Genomic DNA, 27,842 nt, shown 5'->3' on the forward strand with positions numbered 1-27,842 from the left:
CTGCCCCTCTGTTTTATTTATTTATTTTATTTATTTATTTGCTGTTATCGCTTTCAAGTGGTGCGAGATTGCACTGGGGAATTAATCAAGTGGAGAGGGGTGGGGGTGTTGGGCGGGGGTCTCTACCTGCCACGATACGGGCCAGTTGCCGGGTCCGGCCGATGGGGTGGACGCCGCGTGCCTGCACGATGGCCGCCGCGATTCTCCTGGCGTGGCGCTCCTCCCCGTACACCGCCAGCACGGACGCTAGCGCCTGGCCGTCCAAGGCGTTGACGACGTCAGCCGCACAAGGCATGGCGGGGTACCTACGCACAAAGAGCGGCCCAATTAAGCACGAGTTCCTCCGCGACAGGAGCGAAGGATGACAGCTCACACACGCCTGTGAGAGGGAGAGAGAAAGCAAGGCAAAGAAAAGGAAAGAAAGAAATAAAAGAAAGAAGGAGGGAAAAAAGCCCTCCCTCGTTCCATTCCTCCCTCCTTCACTCTTCCTCCCTTCCTACTCTGGGAGATGTGGGCTCGAGATCTATAAAAAGAGTGTGAGTGTGTGTGTGTGTGTGTGTGAGAGAGAGAGAGATAGAGAGATAGAGAGAGAGAGAGAGAGAGAGAGAAAGTGATGGTTTGCAAATATATAGATCTCCAACCCAAATGTCTAAAATAAGTCCATTTGTCTTTAAATGGAAGTTCTGCCTGTTAAGGCACCTATATCTCCAGAGGTAGGAAGTGAAGAGGGGGTGAGAGAGAAAGGGAGAGGGAGAGAGAGAGAGAGACAGTAAAATGCACACACTAAAAATGGGTATCTGGTAAATAAAAGAAATTTCACACTTACCACGCTAAACTTGCTTAAACAGAGACTGCACCTTTAAATCCACGTCACTCATGTTTATTCATCATTTTTTAAATAATCAACACAGTTCAAAGCCTTAAAGTGAGTCAAGTTTGAATCGAGTTTTTAAAGCAGAAGAATGATGCCTACTAATCGTCATCATTTAGCTTAAAGCGTCATTCTGCTTAAAGTTCACTTTGATGTAGACTCAGCACCTTTGACCCTGTAAAAGTTCCTGCTCAGAGCTGGATCGCACCTGTTTGAGCACATTCAACATCCCTGAAGACATTTTACTCAAACTTGGAGAACAATAATCATAATCGCCTATTTTCTGCCCATTTGGGTAATAAAATGCTTCATTTAACTTGCCAACCACACATGAAAAATATACCAACAAAACTTTGTCTCTGTTGATTCTCTACTGTAATTCACTCCCAGGTAATTCTTCATTCCCCACGGATCTCACAGGTTGTTCTTGGACGGAAAGCTTCTCATGATTTGCCAGGAAGCCTTGAGGCCCCGCCCAGCACTCACACAAAGCCAAGTATGATTGGTCTTTGGTGCATAGCTTGCAGTGGCTTTGGCATCACCATTCCATGGCTGCCGTGGGAGCAAAAAACTAAATAGAAAAGCTTCGGAGGTGTCAAAAAGGGGCGTGGAGAAGCGTGAAACTCCACCCCCTCCCCCCACACATGCTCAGCACAAGAGGGATGAGATCACCACGTGGCCTTGAGGTCTGAGCTGCCTTCAGATGCAGCAATGATCAGCATCGCTGCACTATGGGCAGGGCCTGGCTCTGTCACTCTTGGTTATAAACCTCGACACTCTCTCTCTCTGTCTCCCTGTCTCCCCCCCTCCATCTCGCCCTCAGATTAATGCCAGAGTCCGCCCTGGTGGGTGGGTTATCCAGTTCATTATCAGCAGCAAACTTCTCAGTGACTCCTTAACAAAAGTTAGAGGCGTGTATCTGTTCTTCACATGAAGATGGGAGACATTAAAGGAGAGAATAACCAGGGGCTTGTTAGAGGAACACATTAATTACGGCAGGTAACACCAGCCACTGAAGGGGACCCCTTTATTTACATGTACACAATGCAAATGGCTGCCAATGGCTTTTTGGTTGCATTTAACCATCTGTGCCAGTCATGAATGGACACTAAGTCTCCCAGATTCTGGTTGCCCATCATAAATATACAAGTTAAATGTTTCTTGCTCAAAATGTCACATTCTGGAACATTCTTGAGTTTCTGATTTTTATTAGCATTCAGTTTGGGGAAACATGGCACCCACGTGTCATGTCCATGTCCTTAGGTTCTTGCTAGTGTATGTGGTTGTTGAGGAACGCAGCTTGTTAATGTCGAGCTGGTTTGTCTTTTTTTGTGAGGGGGTTTTCTCTGCATTAGAAAGATCTCCCTGTGCGTGGGGGGCTGCGTCATCTTCAAACTCCACAGAACCCGAACAGCCATAGTGTTTAAATGTTTAAATTAGGGGGGGATTACAGTTGTAAGCCTTCTCTCTCTCTCACTCTCCCCCTTTCTCTCTCTCTCTCTCTCTCTCACACACACACACACACACACACTCTGGAACACCCTTGAACTGGCTGATGGGTAATATCTTCAACGAGGCACCTTCCCCTCACTCCTGCTGCTTGAAGCTCAGCTAAGGGAACCACAAACTGCAGCGTGGCACCTGTCTGCGTCCATCCTCATGTCCAGCGGGCCGTCCCTGCTGAGGGAGAACCCTCGCTCCGCGTCGTCCATCTGCATGGAGGAGCAGCCGGCATCCAGCAGGACAGCGTCCACGCTGCCGTCCCCCTGTCCCTGCACGGACAGCAGCTCCCTCAGCTGACTGAAGCGGCCGAGCACGGGTCTCACCTGGCCCCTACACGCACAGACGGAGAGGGAGAGAGAGAGAGAGAGAGAGAGAGAGAGGGGCATGGATTGGGTGAAAAATGAAGAGAGGCAGCGAGGTAAGATCAGAGGACACTCCAGCCTGCACATGTACCGGGTCTGGATCTGAGGGCGGAGTTTGACAGGTGCACTGCGAATACACTCCGAAGCCGGTTAACCCGTTGCTAAGGCCCTGGTGGGCGTCTGCAACCACTGCAGTTGATAAACCGAGAGAGGAGAGGGAGAGAGATGGAGAGGAGGAGAGAGAAAGCAATGGAGAGAGAGAGAGAGAGAGAGAGAGAGTAGGATGAAAGAAGAGAAAGAAACCAAATAATAAGCATACCAGAGGGAAGGTAACAAAAAAATCACTCCATTTGCTTATCACCTTGGAGACACAGAGAGGGGGGGAGATGGGGTGGGGGAGGCGTGAGGGCCAGAGAGATTTGCTGCAGCACGTGAGTTAATACACAGACCACACGCCCGTACGCGTGGACCTCCACACGCATGTGCCCGACAACATGCATGTCCACACTTGTGTGCACACGCTGTGTGGCTCAGCAGTATTAAAGCGAGTGTGTGTTGGGTGTGTGTGTGTGTGTGTTGGGAGCGAGTGTGTGTTGGGTGGGTGTGTGTGTGTGTTGGGAGCGAGTGTGTGGCTGGACAAGGTTTTATTTCGAGTTGGGACTGGAGGTGGTGAAGTGACGTGCATACTGACGTGGACTCTCCTTTCATTCTTAATCATTCAGATGGACATGTGGGCGTCCGGGTATCTCTCTCTCTCTCTCTCTCTCTATCGATGGTCTATCTCGCTTTTTCTCCATGCCTCCATTTTTCTGGCAAACACATACTTATTAGAAAGTGAGGAAACGGCCTAGTAAGTGTCTGTAGGATGATTCAATTAGCAGGTCTTAAACGTAAGAAGCTTGCAGAAGGACCCAACAGGTTAAAACCACCCTCCCTCCCCACACACACACACACACACACACACACACACACACACACACACACACACACACACACACACACTCTCCTGTTCTCATAACCCTTTCTCTTGTGTTGAGGAGCTGTCCGCCTTTCATGTGATCTTCGTTGGCTTGAGCGTGACCAGACCTGGATAAACAGCGCCAGATCGGACCAATCAGCAGAGAGGAAGAGGAGGAGACGCTGGAGAGGAACCCGCAGCATCCTCACAAGGGCGGCAGGCCACACCCTCCCGCACCGATCAGCACGGCGCCCCCCGGAGTGCCGGCGCGGACCCCTCCCCTCCCACACTTAGCACGGAGTGCAGGAGGACAGAAATCACCACCTCCTCTGCCTCCTTCCTACCCTGCGCATGAAGGTTCTCCTCCCCTCCCACTCACGACTCCGGGAGCGTTCGCCCGTACACCCACCAGCCTGCTGAAAGATCAAGGACAAGGGACCAGCACGGCTGCTCCGCGCCCACATCCCGGGTTTCCCCTGCTCCCTTACGAGTAGGCTCACTCGCTCTCTCTCTCTCTCTCTCTCTCTCTCTCCCCCCCTCCTCCTCTCCCTCTCTCGCTCTCTCTCTCTCCTCCCCTTCTCTTTCTCAGCATCCTCATTAATGTGCTGGAAAATCTATAGCCAGGCATTCTCCTGCCCACCCACGCAGTGCTCTCGGCGGGGGCGCTAAGCTTCGGGACCAGCCCCGCCATGGATCACTGGCTTCGGAGGAAGAGAGGAAGCATCTTAGCTTGCAGACGGGAGGGGCGGTTGGGGTACCCCTCCCTCCCCTATGTCAATACGCCGCCAATCGAAGGCCTCTGAGGTGCCCGGCTTCCCCTGGACGTTCCCCTTGTTCCTCAGGCCACTGGTCTGAACCCATGACTGCTTCGATTCATGCTAGTTTTCATAAGCTCTCCACATACATCCCCAAGTGACTGGACAGTAAGGAGACGCTTTGGGTGAGGGGACCATGCCCGAGTGCCAGTGACTAGTACAGGCTGGGGTGATTCGAATGACCCAGCTGGTGCTTTTGCTGAGCATGCTGCCAGGAGTCTCTTGACTTCCAACCCTTAGGCGTACCTTATATTTAGGGCATAACATGATCTAAAGTGAAGACAACAGCATTGTTAATACATAGGACTGCACACAGGAACTCTACTTAGCTGACTTCCATGGTACATACTGATATTATATTGTTATACCTGAACATCTTCGAGGGTTCTTCTTTTTCTAGTGATAGAGGAAGACGTAACTACCTGAGTGTAAACATCATGATACACTAGCAGAAGCCTTTGCAGTTTTAGTCATTAAAGTGTGTGTTCCTACGATTCCCACAGTTCTCCGATACTGGTTCCCACCCGAAGTCTCCAGCTAGAAGACAGCATGTTGGGTTTTCCCCATATGACGCAGAAAATAATCAGTCTCCTTCTGGAAACACATTCACATAATAAACTGTAAATGTTTTTTCATTAGCGCTGATTGATCCACAACCGCTAGTGACAGCAAACCCGAGCCAATTTAAACCTCACACCGAGGTGAAACGGTTGGTGCTGGCAACCCAGCCAGAAAGAAGTATTCAATCTCTCGGCAATCTCTCCGACTCTCGGTACAGCATCAGTGGGAGGCAGAGGGAGAGCGAGAAAGAAAGAGTGAGATAGAGTGAGAAAAAGTAAGAGGAACTGAGAGGGAGTGAGAGAGTGAGTATGAGAAAGAGCAAGTAAGAGCAAGAGAGTGAGAGAGAATAAGTGTATAAACGACAACCAGAGAATGGAGAGAGAGAGAACTAGTGTGAAAAAGAGCAAGTGAGAACGAGAGAAAAAGATAGAGTGTAAGAAAGAGAAGGAAAGAGAGAGCGAGAAAGAGAAGAAACCTGATGTAGCTCTCTTGTTCATTTCACCTGCGGAGGGAGGCATCAGTGGCCCCGACACTGGCTGATCAATAATTGAGCGGAAACACTGATTAAATCGGGAGAAGGAGAAAGTCCCCAAGCCACTCCCCTCCGCCTCCTCCTCCACCTTCAAATGCCAACCCCCCGCCTCCACACACACACACACACACACCTCACCCCCCACGGTGCGCAGTTGTGGCACATGGTAGCGTTCCCTAACGCAGCGGGGCGAGGCCGAGCGCGTCTCCCGACGACAGAGTGCACCGCGGCCGCGTCCCAGATGACCACAGAGTTCACCGGCCCACAGGACACCGCACCACAGAACACAACCAGGCCTTTCTACACACTTTCATTCAAGCAAGACAGGTGTGCCCTAAAAATCCTTGCTCATCATCAGCGTTCTTTATCTGTTGTTCCTCCCTATGAAAAAGCGATATGTTGACGCATTAAATGCGTCTAACAAAACCCTGCAGCATTGAATGACACACTGTCATTTTCTGTGTCAAAACAGCATTGAAGCAGCAGCTAGGAACGTCCTTGAAAAATCCACGTATGTCTGATGAATCATAACTGTGTTTGTAAAGCGCAGACATCATCCATTCTGCTTGTTTATCGGGTGACTAGCATAAGAAACAAACGCTGAACCCGAGGGGCCAGTTTGGCATACCACCCCTCAACTGCCAACTGACACACCAACTAAACAGATCAAATGGAGACGTTCGCAAATGCAAACCAATCATCTCTCAGTGCAGCTGGAATTCATTTTGCAACAAAACACTGGTACCACTACAAAAAGTACAATCATATTTGTTCCACCATGAAAAGTTATGAGAGATTCCAAAACATATTTAGGAATGTTTCTTGTGGCAGGACTCGTTGTAACCCAGCGTCAGGGTCTCCTCTCTACTCGTCGCTAGTCGACAGTGAACTTTAACACTGAAGCAGTGCCAGTACAGTCTTTATAGCGCTGGTGCTTACTTCTAATAAGCATAATTATATTCACTCTTCACAGTGAAGCTCCTGAATATATTGAGGGATGTTTAGAGAGAGAGAGTGTGTGTGTGAGTGTGTGTGTTGCTTTGACGGTTTGGTCTTTTACTATGTTAATTGCCCTGCTTTAACTGTTACACTACTTTATTGTGAAGTACCGTGTAACTTTTGCCTTAGCAAAGTGCTATTTAAATAAAACTGACTGACAGAAATTTGCAAGTTGGCTCTACTTAGGTTGCTGATTTAAGATCGTGGTATCTAAATGTCTGATGACATGAACAAAGACTGTCACGACACAGACCATCCTAGTTCCTAACCTGCTGTGTTTATAACACATCCATGCAGGCATTATGTCCAATGACATTATGTGCGCCGATTCATGCATGGCTCCATGGTTTAATTTGACAACGTGAGAACCCATAAACACAGGCACATGCACACACATTCCTCCCTCACCCACTCTAGCTATGGCATATGAGAATAGTCACTAGTCATACAATTTCTCACTGTGCTAGTGACCATGGCAACTTGCTACTTGGTAGTGCCATATTTATTAATTATTAGTTTATGCAGTATGTCACTTTTACTCAGCGCTGTCCAGCCAGATTAAATAAATGACTGAAAACAGCAATAATTTAACCAGCTCATTGGCTGTGAGCCAACCAGTGCTTGGTGGTTCACCTCAACCAGCCAATGAGGCGACTGGAACAACTCAAAGCGCTACGCTTCCAAATCTACATGCACACAAACTCTGTTTTGACTAATTAAATGTAAATCATGAGGGAGAGGAACAGAGGTGCAAAGGTGAAGGTGAAGACAGCAGGGAGGACGGTTATGCCCGGCAAACCCGCACCTTATCTCCGGGCACAGCATCCGGTGGACACGTCTAAAAACCTTTGGACTATAACTTGGAGGAAAAAAGGTGTAGCAACATCAAAGTCTCATCCCAGCTGGGTAGCATGGCGGGGTGACGGCCATGGCGTGGGGGTCTGGTCGGTGGTCTGGCAGCACTGATCCTAATTCCACTGAAATGCTATGACAATCTCCAGCAGACTTTACACATAAGGCACTTAATAAAAAAAATGACATAGATGTAGTAATCCCAGTGAAAGGGGACAAGGAATACAAAGAGTTCAAGAAATTACGAGGGCTTAGAGAGGAGCTAGAAAGGTGTGGAAGGTAAAGGCAACAGTGGTTCCCATGGTAATTAGAGCACTAGGAGCAGTAACCCCCAAACTGGGAAAATGGCTCCACCCAATCCCATGTGATTTGTATATATTATTAAATGTCAAATGTCTAACACTGCACCAAGATATTTGTGCACAGAAATAGAATTCAGCCATTTTTCCTGGGACTTGGTAACAGATGGAAACGGCAAAAAAAACAAACTAATATCTGTACTGTATAATACTGAAAAGAAAGTTGTACAATTACAAAAGCATGATTTTGAGTAGTTGCAATATCATTAACACAGTGATGAGACATTTTGAAAAAATTCAGTACATTCAGTACAAAGATGTTCCAAAATTGTTTTCTGTGGTACACCCTTTACCACCATCGAGAATACTCTAATACTACAATAGTGCTTACACTTAGGTTTGAAACTTTTTATTTAACCCAACCATGGAGCTACTTAAAGTCTTTAATCCAGAGACGATGAGTGGACACATTACAGGTACTGAAGAACTTCCACATCTACCGATAATAGAGCCTGAATATCATTAGCACACCATCGATAAGTGTTAAGATGGGCCAGTAAGTTTCAGTGTGCTCCGAGTCCCATGGAGATTAAGTTTCTGTGGGAATAGCTTTTTTTAGGACAGCACCCTGGTGTCGACAAGGTCAGCTCATTAGTGTGATCGGGTTTTGGAGCCGGTACCTACAGCTCTTGGTGGATGTGGTCGAGTACCTGCACTCCGCGTGATACCTGCGGCTGGCAACGGCGCCTAGCAACGCATCAGGAGTGGGAGGTGGCATGTCAGAGGCTCGGAGGTGGAGACCGAGTGGGCAGTTTTGTAACGTCTGCTTCCCAACATCAAAAACACCTGCAAGCCCAAACTCTGAGCCAAACATGAACTGAACACGAGCTGAATGCACCCAAACTGAGCCTAACATGCCCAAACTCTGAGCCAAACACGCCGAAACTCTAAACATAAGCTGAACGTGGCTAAAATCTAAGTCAGACTCGAGCCAAATAACTGAACAATGCACATATTACCAGAGGAGAGCTGCCTCACCTCTAGGCTTCCAAAGCACCCAAACTGAGCCTAACATGCCCAAACTCTGAGCCAAACACGCCGAAACTCTAAACATAAGCTGAACGTGGCTAAAATCTAAGTCAGACTCGAGCCAAATAACTGAACAATGCACATATTACCAGAGGAGAGCTGCCTCACCTCTAGGCTTCCAAAGAATGCCTCTCACAATAATTATCCTCAATGCAGCAATCAGCAGTACTAAAAAGGCATGGTGGATCTAGCAGGGATCCAGGGTCTTTCACCATGAAGCAACTATGAACATCTTCATCAGCATGACCCATGGACAGTCATCCATTTATTTCATTAGCCAACAGTGCCGTTCTCTCATCCTCCTTCTCCAAACACACTGTGGGGGTTTCCTGACCCTCTCCATAGCCCTGTTACTCACAGCATGATTTGATGATTTGAGAATATGCAACACACTTGCATAACATTTGTAAATTAACTACTTTTTTTAATGCCTTAAACACAGCATCTGAGACAAAAATGTCTTATGTAAGGCTTTATATTATTAAAACCGAACAAGTTTCAATGGTGATTGTACATTATCTCAGCATGCAATTGTGTGCGTGTGTGTGCTCGTGCTCTAAATAAATTCAATCTAATCGCTCAAAAAAACTGGACTATTAATAGTCATGTAGTCCATGATGGGGAGATCATGTGATAACTGCGTGTTCCGCACACACTCCATCACCCTGCGCGGGAAAAAGCACACGCAGCATTGGGTGCCAGAACCTCAGAAGGTTCTAGAAATTTAGAACGATGCCCCTAACCCCATGCAGCATGTGTTGAATTGCTAGCGACCGACTGCTAGCGAAACAAGTCTTTAAATAGGAAACACTTTTAAAAAGAGCACAATGTTTCTGGAAAGTTTTATTTAAAGACCATGCTCCACTGTTTGATGGAGTGGCAGTTTTGAGGAAAACAAGCATCATACACCATTCTGGGGTCTTAGGTTAGTTAATTTAGGGGTAAAAAGTAAATAAAGGGGTTCATGTGGTTGATCAGCAAATCAGTGACGTGCTGCCTGAAAGCAACAAGATCAAAACAGCTGCTGGTTGTCAGGGTTACATAAGTGAGTCAAAGAGAGAACAGCTTCCTTACTGTACGCTGTTAACGCATGACGGATGTTCAGATGTCCCCTTTAAATAATAAAAAAATACCAAAAACTTCCCTTCAACATAACATAACGTGACCTGCAACCTCATCAGAAGACTCCATCTCAGAATGCTGTCCCTCTCAGCACAGCTATGGGGAGACTGGAGATGTTTGTTGACAGTGCATGAGGAAAACACTTGAACATGTAAAGTGCGGGCGCAACAAGCGTAACAGGGAGCACAGCGAGTGGTTCTGTGCAGTTCCTGTGCAAGCCCGTGCGGTGGTGTGCGCCGTGCGTGTGGACCGGAGCATAGCGCTAGCTAGCAAGTCAAGCCTGAAACGTTCCAGAGTGGTCGTGCTGACGCCCTGGACAGACGTCACCGAGGCCAGACGCAAGATGCTGATCGACTGCCATCAGCAGGGGGGCGCTGAGGAAAATATCTACAGAACAAGCCCAGGCACACGCACCCACACGCGCACACACACACACACACACACACACACACACAAACAAGCGCAGAGTCCCAGATGGACAGGAGCAGACTGCAAACTCTTTAAGTAACACGCATTTGGCTTGGAAATTGTCAACTTGGCCTCGGACTTGAAATACTGAGCTGCAGGAGGACGCAGCCATTCTTAATTGAAAGGTGAAAAGCCGTGAGGTTAGCGCAGAAACTGCCGCTGTGCTGGCTGGCCAGCTAGAGAATGACTTCATAGGCAGGCTTGGCACACATGATGTATTAAACTGCTAGTTTAAACGTTAAGCATGTGGCACAAATCAACAGGCAGCACTCTGCCACTTCTCACTTGATCAGCACCTGTATTCATATGGATTCACCTGTATTCACAGAGATTCACCTACACTCACCAGGAACTTTATTAGGTAAACCTGTCCAACTGCTCAATAACTGCTGTTCAACTGCACATGTTGAATCAGCCAATCACATGGCAGCAATACATAGACATGTAGACATGGCCAAGTCGATCTGCTGCAGTTCAAACTGAGCATCAGAATGGGGAAGAAAGGTGATTTAAGTGACTTTGAACATGGCATGGTTGTTGGTGCCAGACAGGCTGGTCTGAGTATTTCAGAAACTGCTGATATACTGGGATTTTCACGCACAACCATTTCTAGGGTTTACATAGAATAATCCGAAAAGAGAAAAAATCCATTGAGCGGCAGTTCTGTGGGCGCAAATGCCTTGTTGATGGCAAAGGTCAGAGGAGAATGGCCAGACTGGTTGGAGCTGATAAAACAGCAACAGTAACTCAAATAACCAGTCGTTACAACCGAGGCATGCAGAATAGCATCTCTGAATGCACAACACGTCGAACCTTGAGGCAGATAGGCTACAGCAGAAGACGACCACAGCAGGTTCCACTCCTGTCAGCTAAGAACAGGCAACTGAGGCTACAATTTGCACAGGCTCACCAAAATTGGACAATAGAAGATTGTAAAAATGTTGCCTGGTCTGATGTGTCTCAATTTCTGCTGCGACATTCGGATGGTAGGGTCAGAATTTGGCATCAACAACATGAAAGCATGGATCCATCCTGCCTTGTATCAACGGTTCAGGCTGCTGGTGGTGGTGCAATGGTGTGGGGGATATTTTCCTGGCACACTTTGGGCCCATTAGTACCAATTGAGTATTGTGTCAATGCCACAGCCTACCTGAGTATTGTTGCTGACCATGTCCATCCCTTTATAACCACAGTGTATCCATCTTCTGATGGCTACTTCCAGCAGGATGTCATAAAACGCGAATCATCTCAGACTGGTTTCTTGAGCACGACAATGAGTCCACTGTACTCAAATGGCCTCCACAGTCACCAGATCTCAGTCCAATAGAGCACCTTTGGGATGTGGTGGAACGATAGATTCACATCATGGATGTGCAGCTGACAAATCTGCAGCAACTGTGTGATGTTATCATGTCAATATGGACCAGACTCTCTGAGGAATGTTTCCAGTATCTTGTGGAATCTATGCCACGAAAGCTTAAATAATTTGGCTGGTGAGTGTATATTCATATGGATTCTCTGTATTCACATGGATTCTTCTGTATTTGTATGGATTCACTTGTAGTCATATGGGTTCACCTGTATTTGTATGAATTTACCTGTATTCATATGGATTTAACTGCAATCATATGAATTCAACTGTATTAAATTGCATTCATTTGGATTCATATAATTTCAACTGTATTCATAGGCATTCCCATGAATTCACCTATATTCATATGGATTCAACTGTATTAATATGGATTAACCTGTATTCATATGTAATTGCATGAGTAGCCTACAATTTATTGAGCATGTTTTTTTTCTTCAAGTATCAAAGTAGAACAGCTTCCTCAAGCATTTTGGAAACAGGAGATGAGCCCCTGGTCTAACGCACCCCCTGTATTAAGAAACCCTATCTCAAAGACTGACTTTTAGTCATTACTTGGGTAGCACGCATATGAGCCATTTTAACATAGATTAATCTAGATTAATTTCAAGATTTCAGTGAGATTAATCTAGATTAAAAAAATTAATCTATGCCCACCCCTAATATATATATATATATATATATATATATATATATATATATATATATATATATATATATATATATATATATATATATATGCCTGTCATATATATATATGATCCATCTCACTTTGTAAAGCAAACCTTCCATATAAGTGTGACGTTCGTGCGCAGCCCAGGACGAGACACGGAATCCTCGTTTTGAGCACACGTCACTTTAATTATCAACAGAGATTGCGCAATAGCGCACGTAGAACATGTAACACAACGTGTAGACTTTAGACAACGACAAGCACAGGACACTGCGCGAGCGCACATTAAATAGACAAACCACATTAGCCCCACGTGATTATGAGACGAGTCACAGGTGAGACGAATTAGCACAAGACATAACCATAACCACGTAGTTCCACAGACGCAGACGATGCACGTGGACAACGTAAACACACGCCCAAAAGGGAGGGGCCGGGGTCCTCAACGTGACAATAAGGGACACATATTTAACAAAAGTAATTTATTTCTCCAAAAACTGAAAATCTGCCAAGTGCAAAAGTATTTGAACTCTTTCAGTTAAAAGTTTAAAAGTATGTGAACTCTACAAAAGTAGGTGCCACAATCTACTAACTTTGTCATTACTTCAACCAAACGTCTTCTGTAACCACAAATGAGTGTCTCACTGCTTTGGGGGATTTTGGTCCACTTCTACTTGCAGAACTCCACCAGTTAAGAGAAGTTGGACGGACATCTGGTCAGATCTTGCCACAGCAGTCTAAGGTCCAGACTTTGACTGGGCAAATCTTCTTTCTCCAAAGCTATTCCTCTGTAGTTTTGCTGGAATGCTTTGGGTTGTTGTCTTGTTAAATAATACATTTCTGTCCCGGCTTCAACTCCCTGACTGAAGGCAGGAGATTCTGGCCAATAATTTGTTGATAAGCTTGGAATTGATGGTTCACTGGAGAATATGGAGTTTTCCAGGTCCGGTGACCCAGACCTTGAAATTCCCACCACCATACTTCACTGCTGGGAGGAGATTCTTCTCTTTATTTGCAGTGTTGACTTTTCTCCAAACATGGTGCCTATGATTGTGGCCAAAAAACTCAACTTTGGACTCATGTGTCCAGGGAATGGACATCTAGAAAGCCTCTGGTGTGTCCAAGTGTTCTCTTGGACACACCAGAGTCGGCAACTTTGTTCTGTCTTGAGAGCAGTTGCTCATTTCTAGCAACTCTCCCCATGAATGCCATGTCTATAGATTTTTTGCCTGATTGTAGATGCATGTACATCTATACCAGATGTTGCCAGAGAGGTCTGCAACTCTCTGCAAGTGATGGGTGGGTTGGCCTTTATCAGAATTACTATTTTTACAGTGCTCCTTGGTGTAAGTTTTGATGGCCGTCCACTAGGCAGAATTACAGTGGATGGATGGCGTTGGGAAGTGTTGGATATGGTCTTGTAGCTTTCCCCAGACTCTCAGATGTCTCCTTTACTTGTGTACTTTATGCTTTGGCACAACAGTGGTTTGGTTGGTTTCCTCTCTTTTAATCGCTGGGACTCAAATCTTTTTGCCAAAGATGTCTCATTTGGTCTGTTTAATTGATTACTTGAGTACTCACGTGTTTCAGTCTTGTACCTGACTGACTTTACCAATGCAACTGTGGTTAATTTACCTTTGCACATGCTCTGATTCCATGTCTCATGTAGTCTGCTGGCAACTCACACATTTCCCTCAAAACAAATAAATGGAATTGGTGAACATAAACCTGACTTAATATACAAAGCTGGTGCTGATAAAATAAGAGAATCATGGTAAAACAGCAGAAAAATCTAAAGGAGTTCACAAACCTTCAAGAAGCACTGTATACGCATGTGTGCATTTGTGTGAGTTCTTAGCAAACGTGTGACGCATGACAGAAGGTACTGCTGTCATCTGTAATGTGGTTTACTTGATGGCGTGTGTTGCTTTCGAGTCTAATTAAATCTGATTAAATATGAGGGCAGAAAAGAAAAAAAACTAGTCAATAAAAAGCTTTGAGTGGCAGGTTGAGTTGCTCTCAGTGAGGAACTATAAAACTTTGTGAAAGGAGAAGAGAGGAGGAGAGGGTGGAGAGTGAGAAACAGGAAAACCCATGCAGAGGAGAGAAAGGACCAGCGAAGAGCAGATGAGAGAAGAGAGGAGAGAAGAGAAGAGATGAGAAGGTTGTGCCTTGTGCAGGGGGTGCGTGGGTTGTCTGGCCCTGTTACACAGGCCTGCAATCCGATTGGCTAATTGCTAGATTTCTACAGCTCCTCTCACCCCTCGCACGAGTGGGAGTCGAAGGCCTCATTGCTGGGGTATATATCGCTGCTGACAGAATGGCTTGTCCTAATATTCTCTCACTCTCTCTCTCCTCCCTCCCTCCCTCCCTCACTCCCTCCCTCGCTCTCTCGCTCCCTCACTCTGAGACAGGTTTCCCCAGAATCGACGTATAGAAGCAGCTACAGCCCACGCCACAGAATCAGGAACATCTCATTTCCATCCGCCCTCGTGTACTCCCTCGCTCACGCCATGCGTGCGTGCATGTGTGCACACACACACACACACACACACACACACACACACACGCAAGGCCACACGCCTTCCCTTTCTTGTCTCCCCTTTATTAAACACTATTTCTCTCTCTTAGTCTCTCTTCTTTTTTTCCCTCTCTCTCCCTCTCTCTCTCATCCTCATCTCCCTCGAGCAGGAAGCTGGGAGAGCCTGCGTGGGTGGCGTCGTCTCCCTGTCACCGAAGCCTTGGGCCCCCACTGACAAATGAGACGTCGGGGCTTCTCGGCCGGGCGTGGGTGAGAGCGGGGGTTTCTGGACCTCCGCACACAGAGCAGCCCTGGCTGCTAGTTAAGTGATAGAGACTCAGAAGGAGGCCAGCAGTGGGTGTGAAGACGGGGGACAGACTTATTGTCCAGCCTCGCAGCTGAGGATGAATGCAATGCCTGTGTGGACTGGGCAAACAGCCACTAAGTTCCAATCACGCTACATTTAATTATGTGCTACATAAAGGCGCCGAAGTTAGTGCTTTTGCAGCACTGGGCATTTATGCCAACGTTTCTATGAGACCTAAGTGATGTAGCGAAGCAACGAAAAGACGCATACATTTGAAGGGCCATTAATTTAGGAGTCATTTAGATACAACATGTGCCTGTTTCAACTGTCTGTATAATCTGATTATAAGCCTTTTTCCTCTCCCCCCCCCCCCCCCCCCCCCCCCCCGATTAAATTACATAGTTTATGAAGCATGGCATTACTCCCTTAAGCAATGCAACCAAGCTGAAACCATACTGGTTTCAGACTGCAAGGTTATGTACTTATTAAGAGACCGCATCATGAAAGTGACAGATGTAACAGTCAGGGAGCATTTCAGCGAGAGAAAGCACAACTAAACTCACGGGTATTCTTCTGCTAGCTTCTGCGCCAAACGGAATGCCACTGGGTCGCGGTCCGCTGCAATCAGGGTCACGCCTGGTACCGATCGCAGGATGGCCTTACTGTGACCTCCACCCCCAAAGGTCAAATCTAGAAAGACCTGTTCCGAGAAAGACAATGGAGAGTTGGCCAAGATGGAATGTGGAGGAATAATGCCTGCAACAAAGACCCTTAATCCAGTCCACAGAGATGTCGAGGCCTGTCCGGGTTTTTGCTCTGCTCCAGTCCTTCAAAAATCTGAACCTGGTCAAAGGGGCAGCAGATCTCCTGATTACCTGGCCAAGCGTTGGGACCTGGAGCAGTATTAAAATGTGATCTGCTTGGGGTTTCTTAGGACTGGATTAAGTACCTCTGTTAAAAAAGTACATCATAAACAATAAGAAAACTACCAGTATTTTAATTTGAGTCGAACTTGATTTAAAGTATACCAACACTGATTTACAGTATATTGACGCTACTAAAATGAGCAACTGCTCCGTATTCATGCTTTCTCCCATTCCCAATACATTAGTCCATTGGTTCAGAGGTTAAAGCATCATATACTTATCAAGAGAGAAAGTTACACTGGTAGCTGACATCTGAACATACAGGCAGCACGTTTATTGCTTTAATGTCGACATTTTAGGCAGAGGTACTAAAGACAAAGACATGTCATTAGCAAGGAAGCCAACTGAGTCCTTAACTGCTAGTAGCTTTCATTGATCTTTATGTCAGTTTTAACTTTGATTCAGGCATAATTCAATTTAACTCTGGCACAAATGTAATGCTCCTGGGGCCGCAGTGGTCAGCTGAAGCAGTCATAAGTCATGTGTTTTTCCCCGGTATACTTGACAAATTTTAATATTTTACATTCAGATTCAATGAGTCATTGCCACACCCCACTGACATCTAAGGTACCTTCACAGCCCCCAGAGCCCATTACAGAGCCCATTACAGCTGGGGTCCATAACGGGACAGTGGCTAAGCGTCACACCTGAACACACACCCCCTTCCTTACTGTAAGAGGATACAAATCACACCTGAACATTCCCCCTCTTCCTCACAGTAAGAGGAAACAAAACACACCTGAACATTCACCCCCCTTTCTCACTGTCTCACTCTGAGTCTCCCTCCTTCCCTACGTCTCCCCCATCTCTCTCTCTGTCTCAGACACAGACACACACACACACACTCCCAAGACGTGGCCCTCTGTTCTCATCCAAAAGTCGATGAATGAGTCATGGTCTCTCCTGGTGGAAAAAAAGCCATGGTAGGTTTTGCGAGTTACACCTGAGTGTGTTCTCAGGGCCCGAAGCCAGACACCTCGAACAGCAAAAACATAATGATCTAATGTGCCCTCCACCTCCCAAAAAAACTCTCTGCTTTGGAACAAATATTGGGACAAATATTTACAATCAGCCTACTCCTGTTCAGCCTCCTGGTCCTGCCTCTTCTCCATCTATGGGGGACACTACACTGCTAGCTGATAGATTATCCCCTCAAACTTGGTGAACTTTGTGTGCGTATACACAACAAGGGCCCTTAAACAGCTCTATACATGAAGCATTTCTGCATCATAGACTAGACTAGAACAGACTTTTCCTCTTGACTTTTCCCTCTTGATTTTTTCTTCACCTGAAAAACTTCCTGGATGCTTCCAGGTCAGACGTCAAACCTCCACCTTCCCCAAGGTTCACCAAGCTCCAGTCAGGAGCTTCTACTGGACACTTCTGATAGGGGGGGGGGGGGGGTGTTAGTGAGCAGGAGGGTCTTATTCCTGCACCTCCACCTCCTGGTCAAGGAAGCCCATCTCCCACACACATTCATATATGCCCATCGCTCCCCGTTGATCTGTAGCTGGCGGGCAGGCGCTGGAGGGCCAGGGCAGCGTCTCTGCCCTGGGAGAGCCAAGGCACCGGGAACCCCTCTGCTCCTCTCTTCTCCCCTCTGCTCCTCTCTTCTCCCCTCTTCTCCCCTCTGCTCCTCTCTTCTCCCCTCTGCTCCTCTCTTCTCCCCTCTGTTCCTTTTTTCCGTTTCATTCTGCACGTAGTTCTTCTCTGCAGTTTTACCACCCCCTCTCTCTCTTCACTCACCATCTCTCTCTCTCTCTCTCTCTCTCTCTCAAACCGGTCGGAGCTCCTCCCCGATCCGACTGGCACGGCGGCGGATGGTGGATGTATGTGTTGTTCATTACGCTCCCCTGCGTGAGGTCGGACTCGCAATCGTGACGCACCGCCCTGCCCTTATTGCTCTGTGTCCATAGCAACCGAGAAATTGTCATGTCCCTTAGCATCTTTTCGCCTCTCCTTGCAGCCCAACAAATTTAGAAATTAAAATGAATTTCACATGCAGTGAAGTATTCTCCAGCTCTAGCTACTAGAGGGTAGAGTGAAGGTTCAGCACCACCAAAACAACTAAACTCCTCCCATTTTCATCAGTGTAATATTGGTGGTAACGTGCGAGTTGAACCTTGGGCCAGGCGTGGTCCTCACGGATCTGTGTTTCTACTCTACGTCTATGGTAATGGCCCTTCCTTTGGGTCAGTGTGCAATTTCCCAATAGCACATTGATCTCGTGATGATACCAGAGATCCAGAAAATCAACCAATCAGGCATCTATAAATGACTGAATGGGCGGTAACAGGAAGGCCGGTGGCTTTGGGAGAGGCGCTGCCTCAGGTCTCAGTCGTGCTTTCAGGGCTTTTCTCTCAGGCTGCTCTCTCCTGGACTCCAATATTACTCTCCAATATTTATTCTCCAGGCGCTGACTCATGCAAGGGCTTCCAATTCAAGTGTCATTATACACAAAAACACAAACCTGTTTTGTCCACGGAAGGCGGATGAGACACATTTTTCACCTCGGGGTCACACGACCTCCGCTATCGAGCCCCATGTTAATAAAGCACAATTACTTATTTTTTGTCATTACAAAAAAACTTCAAAAGGTTTGACCTGTTGTGCCCTGGAACACACCGCTAGTGTCAGGGTGGGGGTCTAGAGAAGAAAATAAGAGAAAAATGTTTGGCAGTGAAATGTTAAACACAGGGATCGATACTGAAGTCGGTGGAGATCGGTGTGTGCATGTGCGTGTGCGCGTGCACGCATGTGTGTATGTGTGCACACGTGTGCAAGCGGTCAAGGAGGGGATCGATGGCGGAGAGGCTGAGCCTCCTTTTCGTGTCTGGGACTCGGGCAGCAGATGGGGAGGGAGAGAGGGGCAGTGTGATGACTCACACCCAGGAGCAGCAATACACCCGCTGTTCCATTCAATACAGAGAGAGGGAGAGAGAGGGGGAGAGAGGGGGGGGCGGGGGGGGAGAGAGAGAGAGAGAAGGGGAGAGAGAGAGAGGGAGAGGGGAGAGAGAAGGAGAGAGAGAGGGAGAGAGAGATGGAGAGGGAGAGAAAAGGGGAGAGAAAGAGAGAGGGAGAGAGAGAGTGAGGGAAAGAGAGAAAGAGAGAAGGGGCGAGAGAGAGAGAAGGCCAGAGAGAAGGAGAAGGAGAGAAAGAAAGAGGGAGAGAGGGAGGAAGAGAGAGACAGAGGGAGGAAGAGAGAGAATATGAAAATAAGAGTAGGGAGGATAAATAAGAGAAAAACAATCCAAGCAAACTGCAAACATGGTTGGAATTGTCAGTTGCTGAAAAGGGCAAGATATCAAAAGGGCAAGAGAGAGACACACATGGAGGCCTGGTGTCTGGTTTGGAGGAGGAGAGTAGAGTGTGATAAGAGCACAAACAAATGACCAGGCGGACTAGACATTGGTGGGTGGTACAGAGTAGTGGGTGACGCTCCAACGCTCCTCTCCAACCCCACTCGGGCAAGTGATCCATACTCTCCCAGTTAAAGGAGTGCTTGGGCACTCCCAACACAACACTCCCCTGCCTCTGTAACTTCCATGAAACTGTACGTCACTCTGGAAAAGAACGTCTGCTGAAAGCGTAAAATGTAAATAAGAGTAAGAGTCCAGAAAAGGACCTGGTAGAGATCAGCCAGCTGCTACGAAGAACAGCCTAACGAACCACACGTCGTTACGAAGCAGATCTGAGAATGACTTAATGAAAAGGTGTGATGAGCACAGTCTTCATCTTCAGGGAACCTCCTCCGACTGCCCATGTTCCCGCAGAACTTCCCTTACGGCTGCTTAAAAAACAGAGACGGAGTTTCATCACTCTTCTTCCTGTCGTCTCTCGCTCTCTTTCTTTTTAATTTGTGCTTTGACAGAGGAGAGAAAAAAAAACTGCTTTTCCCCCTACTTTCCAAGATGGCCTTCTGGTAGCAATCAAAACGTGTGAAATAGCATGAGCTGACGGCCGTCTCTTTTCACGTCAGCCCGAGCGAGACGGCGATGGCCAACAGTAGGGGTGCGCAAGGGTCAGCCTGCCATGTCTTGTTCTCACGGCAGGAAGGAACAGGCCTCTGATTACTCCCGACATGGCTACAACTTCAGCCAGGCATTGTCCTCTATGGCTGGCCCACGGTCTGTGTTCCTCCAGAAGCTTAAAACTTACGTTTAGGTGTACCTAAAAAAAAAAAAAAAAGTAAAAATTGCCAAGGCAAGATGCAAATATACATGCGCATCAAAATGGCCTTGGACAAGGTATAAATCCAAATGGCTGAAGCAGAATCAACCAACCAGAGCAACACGGCAGCCCGTGCGAAAAACCAAAAGTCAGACTTGAAAATGTTCTTGTGAACGTGCAATGAAATTTAAACAAGCTGCTATCCTGCTGGGTCTCAGTCTCCTGAACCCGTTACCCTGTCAGCATCATCATGGGTCATTTTTATCATGGATTTTCCATGACGGGCTGGTGAACTTGGGCACTCAGTGGGTGCCTGACCCAGCTCACAGTAAATGCTCTGGGTCAGAAGGTAACAAAGGCTTTGGAGACTTTTGATGTTTGGCTATTATTTATTTCCCCACAGTGTCTCTGCACCCAGTTAATTACCCACTAGCGTCACCCTGTCATCTCACCTGTGCGTAGGTGCGAAGCGTAGCGGAGTCGTCCTGGGAACCCGAGAGACATTGCAGAATCGGCACTACCACCCAGTTGGTGTCTAGAGTGTCATCGGGGGACCTTTGGAAATATCACCTTACGCTGGAGTGACCCAGGCAGGCTGGAGTGACCCAGGCAGGCTGGAGTGACCCAGGCAGGCTGGCCTTCGGTGACTCAGCATGACTCTACACTCTTCTGTTCACCTGCGCTGTGGCGGTGTATCCCCAAGGCCATGGCGAATCCTCTCTCATAAGTCGCTGTGCACCCGCAAAATGAAATCCAAAATGCACATGCATGCCTGACGCTAGCCACTCATTAGTTTCCCAAAGCACACACTTGACTCGGCCCCTTTTAACATGGCAAGAGCATGTGGGTTTTTGGCATTCATCTTTGGAATCCATAAAACAAAGACTTTGCATGTTGCTTTAAAGTCGACCAGGAACAGTGTTTTTGTCCATACCGTACTACCTATTATCATGAAGAAGAAAAAAAAACTGATTCTAGGAATGGTACAGGCTTCTTTATCACAACCAAGATTAGTATGTCTGCACATCAGCACGGAAAGACTCGATGAGATTCTGCAGCTCTGCCGTCAATCAAAAACACCCTCCAACATAACCTTGAGAGGTCTGAAGCCACGCTTTCTTTCTGTTTTTTTTTTTTTTTAAAGCCGGGGTGACGCAAGCAGCAACATCACAGCATCAGACGCAACAACCTGTGCCTACCTCTTACAATGACGACAGTATCGAACAGGCCCGAAATAGCAACCTGCTCTCATGGGAGAGCCACTAGATGTAGGGCTGGAGATCATCTTTCTTTTATATACCCAGCTTTCCCGAAAGAATAATACTCTCCCAGTTATCAGTTTTTGTTTACGTGTTGTGTCTGTTTTTAGACAGATGAAATAAAACGTGCTAAAACATTAATGCCTCCTGCAAGGCAGTGGTACTTTTTTGGAGTGGGAGGGGGGGGGGGGGGGGGGGGGGGGGGGGGGGCATCTGGCCCTTTAAGAGATCCGCCTTTTCCACCAGCAGAGATGGACGTAACAACTCCCTGAAGGATTTGGCTATAATGGGCTTGGCATTTGCAGTGGTGATTTACACTGAAGCCGGAGTGTCATCTACATTGATATCTCATACAGAGCAGTGTCAGAAGCAGCTTTGTCAGAAGCAGGGCACCCCAGGCCCTCCAGGGTCCACACAGCTCAGGGAAGGGAGGGGACAGGTGGGAGCAGAGGAAAGAGAAACTCTACCCACCCTTCACAGGAAACAGGGAACTCCATCGTGGTCATCGTGATGCTGGTAATCAGTTTTGGCTACGAGTTTCTTTTGATGTCATTGCATGACTGTTGCAGTAAGAGGGATAAACTGGCCTTTTCAGGATGTAGTTACTGCCTTTGCCAGCAGAGGGTACAGGAGAATCAGTAGTAGCTCTGAATCACCAGACACCAAGAACAGGCGGGACACTGAAGAACCCTCTCCTGCCCAGTCTGTACCAGCTTAGCCTCTTGGTCAACTATAATACGTGATGAAATCTGCAAATGTTTAAGAAAAGCAAGGTCTCTGCATTAATGGAAGTCGTTGTTCATAACTGCGTGTTGGCCACTGATGACACTTTTGGGAATTAGGCAATGGAAAAAGAAAGAGATTGAGAAAAAGAGGAGAGAGAGAGAGAGACACTATGTCAATGCTTCTGTCTCTCATTCATGCACCGAGATAAGCAAAGGAGTACCAGGAACCTGAGAGACGCTTCAAATTCTACCTGTGACTCCCCAGCCCAGTTCAGTTACAGCTGGGGGTCTAAAGTGTCACCGGGGGACTTTTGGAAATATCTCCTTACACCAATAGGTGCACCATTAAGGAGAGAGATTGCCTGGAACAGGATCGCTTTTCCCCGTCACTCGGTTGCCATGGCGCGAAGCGGATGGGGGTGGAAAGGTTTCTTCATCCTTCCCCTCCGCCCCGTCCTCATTTGGTGTTCAGCAGAACATTCCGTTCTCACATAATTGCGTAGCCAAACTAATGAAGACCGTTTGTTAGGATGCTCGTCCTGCGAGCGAACTGCTGGTGGAGGAGATGCTTGTGTCTTTTCTCACCGGGCTTGGTGGAAACAGGTGGGTGTCTGTCTGAGGCTTCATGGGTGTGAGGCAGCCCGTGCTCTGGACTCTCAGACAAGGCCGCATCCGTAGGACAGCCGGAGGAGGAGCGAACCCGAGACCGAAGCTCCATGTTGGCACCCTGGTAGATCCTGGAGCTGATCGGGTTCGGCTCGTGTTTGGATCGGTGGGATGGCCCAAAGCACAAACCTTTATTTTGAGGTCTTTATTTTGAGACAGTATTCCAAAGCTTAGCTGGGGAAAGGAAGGTTCTCCATTTAGTGATACCCTTCTCAAGAGATTTGAATGACAAGTTGACTGACTACATATTGAATATTTAATCACTGTATCCATGCTCCTGTCATTCCCAGCTGTGCCTCTGGCCCTGGAAAAAAATCTGATTGATCTCATCAGTTGGGTTGCAAAAATCACAACAAACCCTATTAATTTTCACGTGAGGTATTACAACGATGCTTTGATGCACACAATACAGCACTCTGCTTCTTTAGTTATTAACTCAGAAGTCGACAGGTTTGTTTCTAATCAAATGTCCCAAATCAAATGTAATTAAACTGACCATCAATCACAGCAAACCGGATATCACCAAATGGATCGCTACAAAGTTTCTTCGGCGATCAAGGGAACAGTGAATGCTTTAATTTAATCCTTCAACACATTTAATAGGTAGATTCTTGTCACCACTAGTACTGGGCAAGTCACAGCAAAATCCAAGATGGCCTCCAGGAGCAGATCTGGCCCATGAAGGGGAATTAGACTGACGGACTTGAAAGAGGTGGACGTGCAAAACGTCGGCAACTCTCAGCGAAACAAAAGACTGACCCAGAAACCCCTTAATACTGGCAACTGGGTCACCGCCAGATTTTACAGTCTGCAAACACGAAGCAAGTGAGAGGGAGAAAGAACGAAGACGAGACAGCCAATGAGGTGAAAGTTCCTTGCAATTACTCTGTCATGGGGTAATCGTGTCGTTGACTGTACACATTGATGTAGGCCGCCAAAACGCATGTGCTTTCTTGCCCCTCGCTGTGTGTCTAATGGGATGTGAGTGAGCTCCCTGACGAGCTTACACGAGTCACAGAGCCAAACCTCTGAAAGAGTGAACAGTGGCATCGTTACCGCACGTTGTGTAACGGATTAGTCAAAACTCACAAAGGGAAGAAGAGGGACTGGATCAAGGCTCCTGCTTCCTGTGAAGCTTATTTGTCAAGCTGATTGGCCTTTTGTTTGATGATGGGGGGGTGGGACAAAGCATGTCGCATTCCTGGTGTGTTTACGCGTGTGGAGGGGCCGTGCGGAAGGTTAAGACTCACATACAGAAGCTTCCTAAGCCAGAGAAGCGCCCGGCACGGCCCGTCAAGTCAAAACAGCCCTCACCCTCACCTGGAAGCCACAACACCCCTGATTGGAGAGAAGCCCTTTGCCAGTGGTGGAAAAGCATTCCTGCTAGTGTCAGGTGCGATTGTCTGCGCAAGTGTGTGCGCGTGTTTGTCTACTTCAGAATCGGGGGAGAGACAAGGCCTCAGGCTAGTCTGGACACTGAAACTTAGCAATGCAGTAAAAAACACCACACACACACACACAAACACACACAAGTTCCGGAGACCACCTGCAGGTGGGCTGTCTGGCTTTGTCTCAGCTGTGGTAATACATGCACTGCACGATCACCTCCATCAGGCCCGCCAGGCAGCACCACCTCAGGCTTCCCGTCCTCGCACTGCTGAGCCTCTGCCCCCGCCTGGTCCTGCACTCTGCCAGGCTGCCCGGGACCCTGGGCTGGAGGGTACTCTGTGTGCAAGAGGGACCACTTTCTTCAACTTTACCTTTAACACTGCATTGGGTCGCGTTCAGAAACAGTGATCCCCTTCTTAGTCTTTTACAAAGACGCACGGAGAAGCTTCAAGAATGTTGGGAAACTTGCTACAAACAAGGAAAGAGAAGCATTCGTTTGGATTTTTTTTTTTTTTTTACAGATTTCAGAGTTATTCATCCATTATTAATATTAATTAATTTTATTAATTTTAAAACACATTTTGTCTCAATATTTCATGAAAATAATATAACGAGCTGAATTTCCTTGTGGTAAATAGCCAAGTAGATTGCATATTTTTCTTCTGCTTTCAGGCTTTGAGTTAATTCATCTTTTCCCTGGCAACATAAGAGCAGTAAATGTGGGATGTGGTCTAGAGAAGCTAGGTGCATTCTGTCCAGAACAGGGCCAATGGAAAATGGATAAGGGTAAAACCAGTGTTCCACCCCTCAGGGGAATTGCTCAACACCTCTGCAGCCGTGTTCTATTCAGGGGCTATGCCTATGTTACAAGGACAGAAATATTCATATTCAAGGACTATGAAGGAATATTCAAGGAGAACACCAGGAAGCTCGGGTTTTTCCTTGGTAATCACCATGAGAATCGAAAGCCAGCCTCGACTAGCACAGTTAGCTGCTTTTAGCCAACATGGAGGACAAACACAGCATAGCAGCTTAAGTGCATTTCAGTGAAAGCTCGGAGGCTTGTCGGAAGCCGCGTTTGTCTTTGCCGCATCACGGTCGCTCCGGGTGAGCGTTCCGACAGGGACGCCTCCATCTGACAACATCCGGGACGTGAGCACCGACAGGAGCGGACAGGGAGCCATGACAGAGAGCAACTTTGATGAAAATTAATAATAATAATGAAATAAATTGGCCCAATTGATTTCTACTATGGTTTCACGGCTGGTTAACTGGCTTATTGGGGTTATAAAGTCTTTAATTGGTCTGTGATTGCTCCCGGGCTGACAGGCTGGGGCCGTGGCTGTGTGGAGGCAGGGGCAGAAAGCCTGGTTGAGCTGTTGAAGGACAGCCCTCTGTCTCAAGGGGGCGGTGGTGTTGTTGGGGGGGGGGGGGGGGGGGGCAGTTGGTGTTGTTGGGGGGTGGTGGTTCAGAAAGAAAGCACGTCAGGGGCTCCAGTGCTAGCCTCGCTTGCTGTTGGGGGTCACAACAGCAAGTGACAAAGCTCGTCCACCTCCCGCGTCATCCAGGGCCTGACGGAGCTGCCCGTTCCAGCTGCTTCACCTACAGAGGCTCTCCACAGAAGAGAGAGCCAAGACTTTATCGAGCGTGTGCGCCGACACGCGTGCGTCTGAGGGTGCCTATGTGCAACGGAGAAAGATCTCATTTGTACTTCAAGTGTGAATGCGTGTTTGAGGGAGAGGGGCCTCATTTGTATGAGAGCATGTGCATGTGTGTGCGTGTTCATGACAGAAAAGATTAGAGCTTGTCTGATTGCACGAGTGTGTATTGGTCTACAATAATTAACATAATGCATTCTAGGAATTATTTCTTTAATAGACCAAATGCTTTTTCACTATAACAATATGACTATGACACGCAGACTTTTGAAAGATACTGATTCTATGAGCCTGCCACTAGTGCAGCTCTTGCAGATCAAAAGCGCTGATATGCAGTACAATGCTTGGCGTAATTACTGGAACTCTGAAAAATAGTTCTAATCACAGTCCTTGACACAAAATCAAGCAACTATTATGAGTGTGTTTGCTAAAACACTGCTGTTCACCTCACCTTCCAGGCTGCACCTTAGCCATGAGTACAGGGAACATTTCATCAGGTCTTTCATCAGCCTGAGAATGAATCACAATGATTGCTTCCCTTTGTTGGGCCGGTGGTGGGGACAGGGGGGCGTGATGTGGAAGCCCGGGCTGAGAGTGCTCAGGGGCGGGGCTGTTCTGGGAAGAGGCGGAGTCAAACGGCCATGGGGCGTGTCACAGCTATGCCCAGGAGCCCGTCCCACTGTTTGTAGCACAGTGGCTAATGTTATGTTCATTAGCCCAGGGTCCTAACTTCACAGGTCTCTTAACATACATTCACTATCCTAACCCTAACCCTAGATTTATTATATAGAGATTTATTTGTAGACCTATTTATAGACATATAGGAACCTGGGAATATAGGATCTTTTGGCATGTCTCCATTATGTGCCATATAAATCTGGAGACCACAGGACCCTGGAACCACAGGACACTGGGACCACAGGACCCTGGGACCACAGGACACTGGGACCACAGGACACTGGGACCACAGGACACTGGGACCACAGGAATCACCTGTGCAGCTCGATGCCATAGGCAGAGGGAAACAAACAAAAACTTTCCAGTGCACAAGTAAAGCAAAGCAAAGAACAATGACAACACGTGCCCAGACACATGCCCATTTACACACAGACGCACACACACACACGCACACACAAACCCCCGGGACATGCACGGTAGTGAGCGACCCTGACGGTGACATGGGTAATAGTGAAATGTTTTCAAGCAGCTATGTAGTGCTGCTGTCTGGCAGTGGTGAATGACAGCAGATAATGAGATGTTTTGTTATTGGAGGTGAAGGAAAAAGAACACGTCTGTATGACTCATATCCCCATCCCATGAATTATACTTCAGCTTCTCTCTCTCTCACTCTCCCTCCCTCCCTCCCTCCCTCCCTCTCCCCCTCTCTCTCCCTCTCGAGGTAACTAGCGAATAACTTCCTGTAACCACCCATAATGAGCACAGCATGCCAGCACGACCCTCTGTCATCATCTTCATCAGAACCGAGGGTAGAACAAGGAGAACAGCCTGAATGAGCAAGACTCCATATTAACGCTCCACTGTACCCCAACACTGCGAGTGCCTCTTCTTGTGTTTAACCATGTGCTTGTGATTTTGGAGGGGTGCGTATTTGTTTCCTCTGAATTTTAAAGGCAGAATACATTAGTACAGAGGGTAAGAACATGTTCCAAAACATGCACTATGAAAGACAGGAGTGATGTCCGTGATGTCCGTGATTGTCAGGTTGTGGTAAAGGCAACGCGATACAT

The 27,842-nt window shown here is 47.3% G+C and overlaps 1 protein-coding gene across 3 annotated transcripts in view; it reads right to left on the minus strand.

The window, feature by feature from the left end:
• The window catches only part of mettl15 (methyltransferase 15, mitochondrial 12S rRNA N4-cytidine), a 56,981-nt gene that overhangs the window by 12,172 nt on the left and 16,967 nt on the right, over positions 1-27,842 (minus strand). For 2 of the 3 annotated variants that reach the window (XM_076998772.1, XM_076998782.1), the window contains exons 3-5: positions 15,865-16,001; positions 2,513-2,704; positions 127-305 (exon numbers count right to left, since the gene is read on the minus strand). In XM_076998772.1, the coding sequence (XP_076854887.1) occupies positions 127-305; positions 2,513-2,704; positions 15,865-16,001 (508 nt within the window). The remainder of the gene's footprint in view (positions 1-126; positions 306-2,512; positions 2,705-15,864; positions 16,002-27,842) is intronic. The other variant, XM_076998790.1, reaches the window with a different exon arrangement.

This window comes from Brachyhypopomus gauderio, chromosome 1 (assembly GCF_052324685.1).
Source record: "Brachyhypopomus gauderio isolate BG-103 chromosome 1, BGAUD_0.2, whole genome shotgun sequence".
Classification (NCBI taxonomy): Eukaryota; Metazoa; Chordata; class Actinopteri; order Gymnotiformes; family Hypopomidae; genus Brachyhypopomus; species Brachyhypopomus gauderio.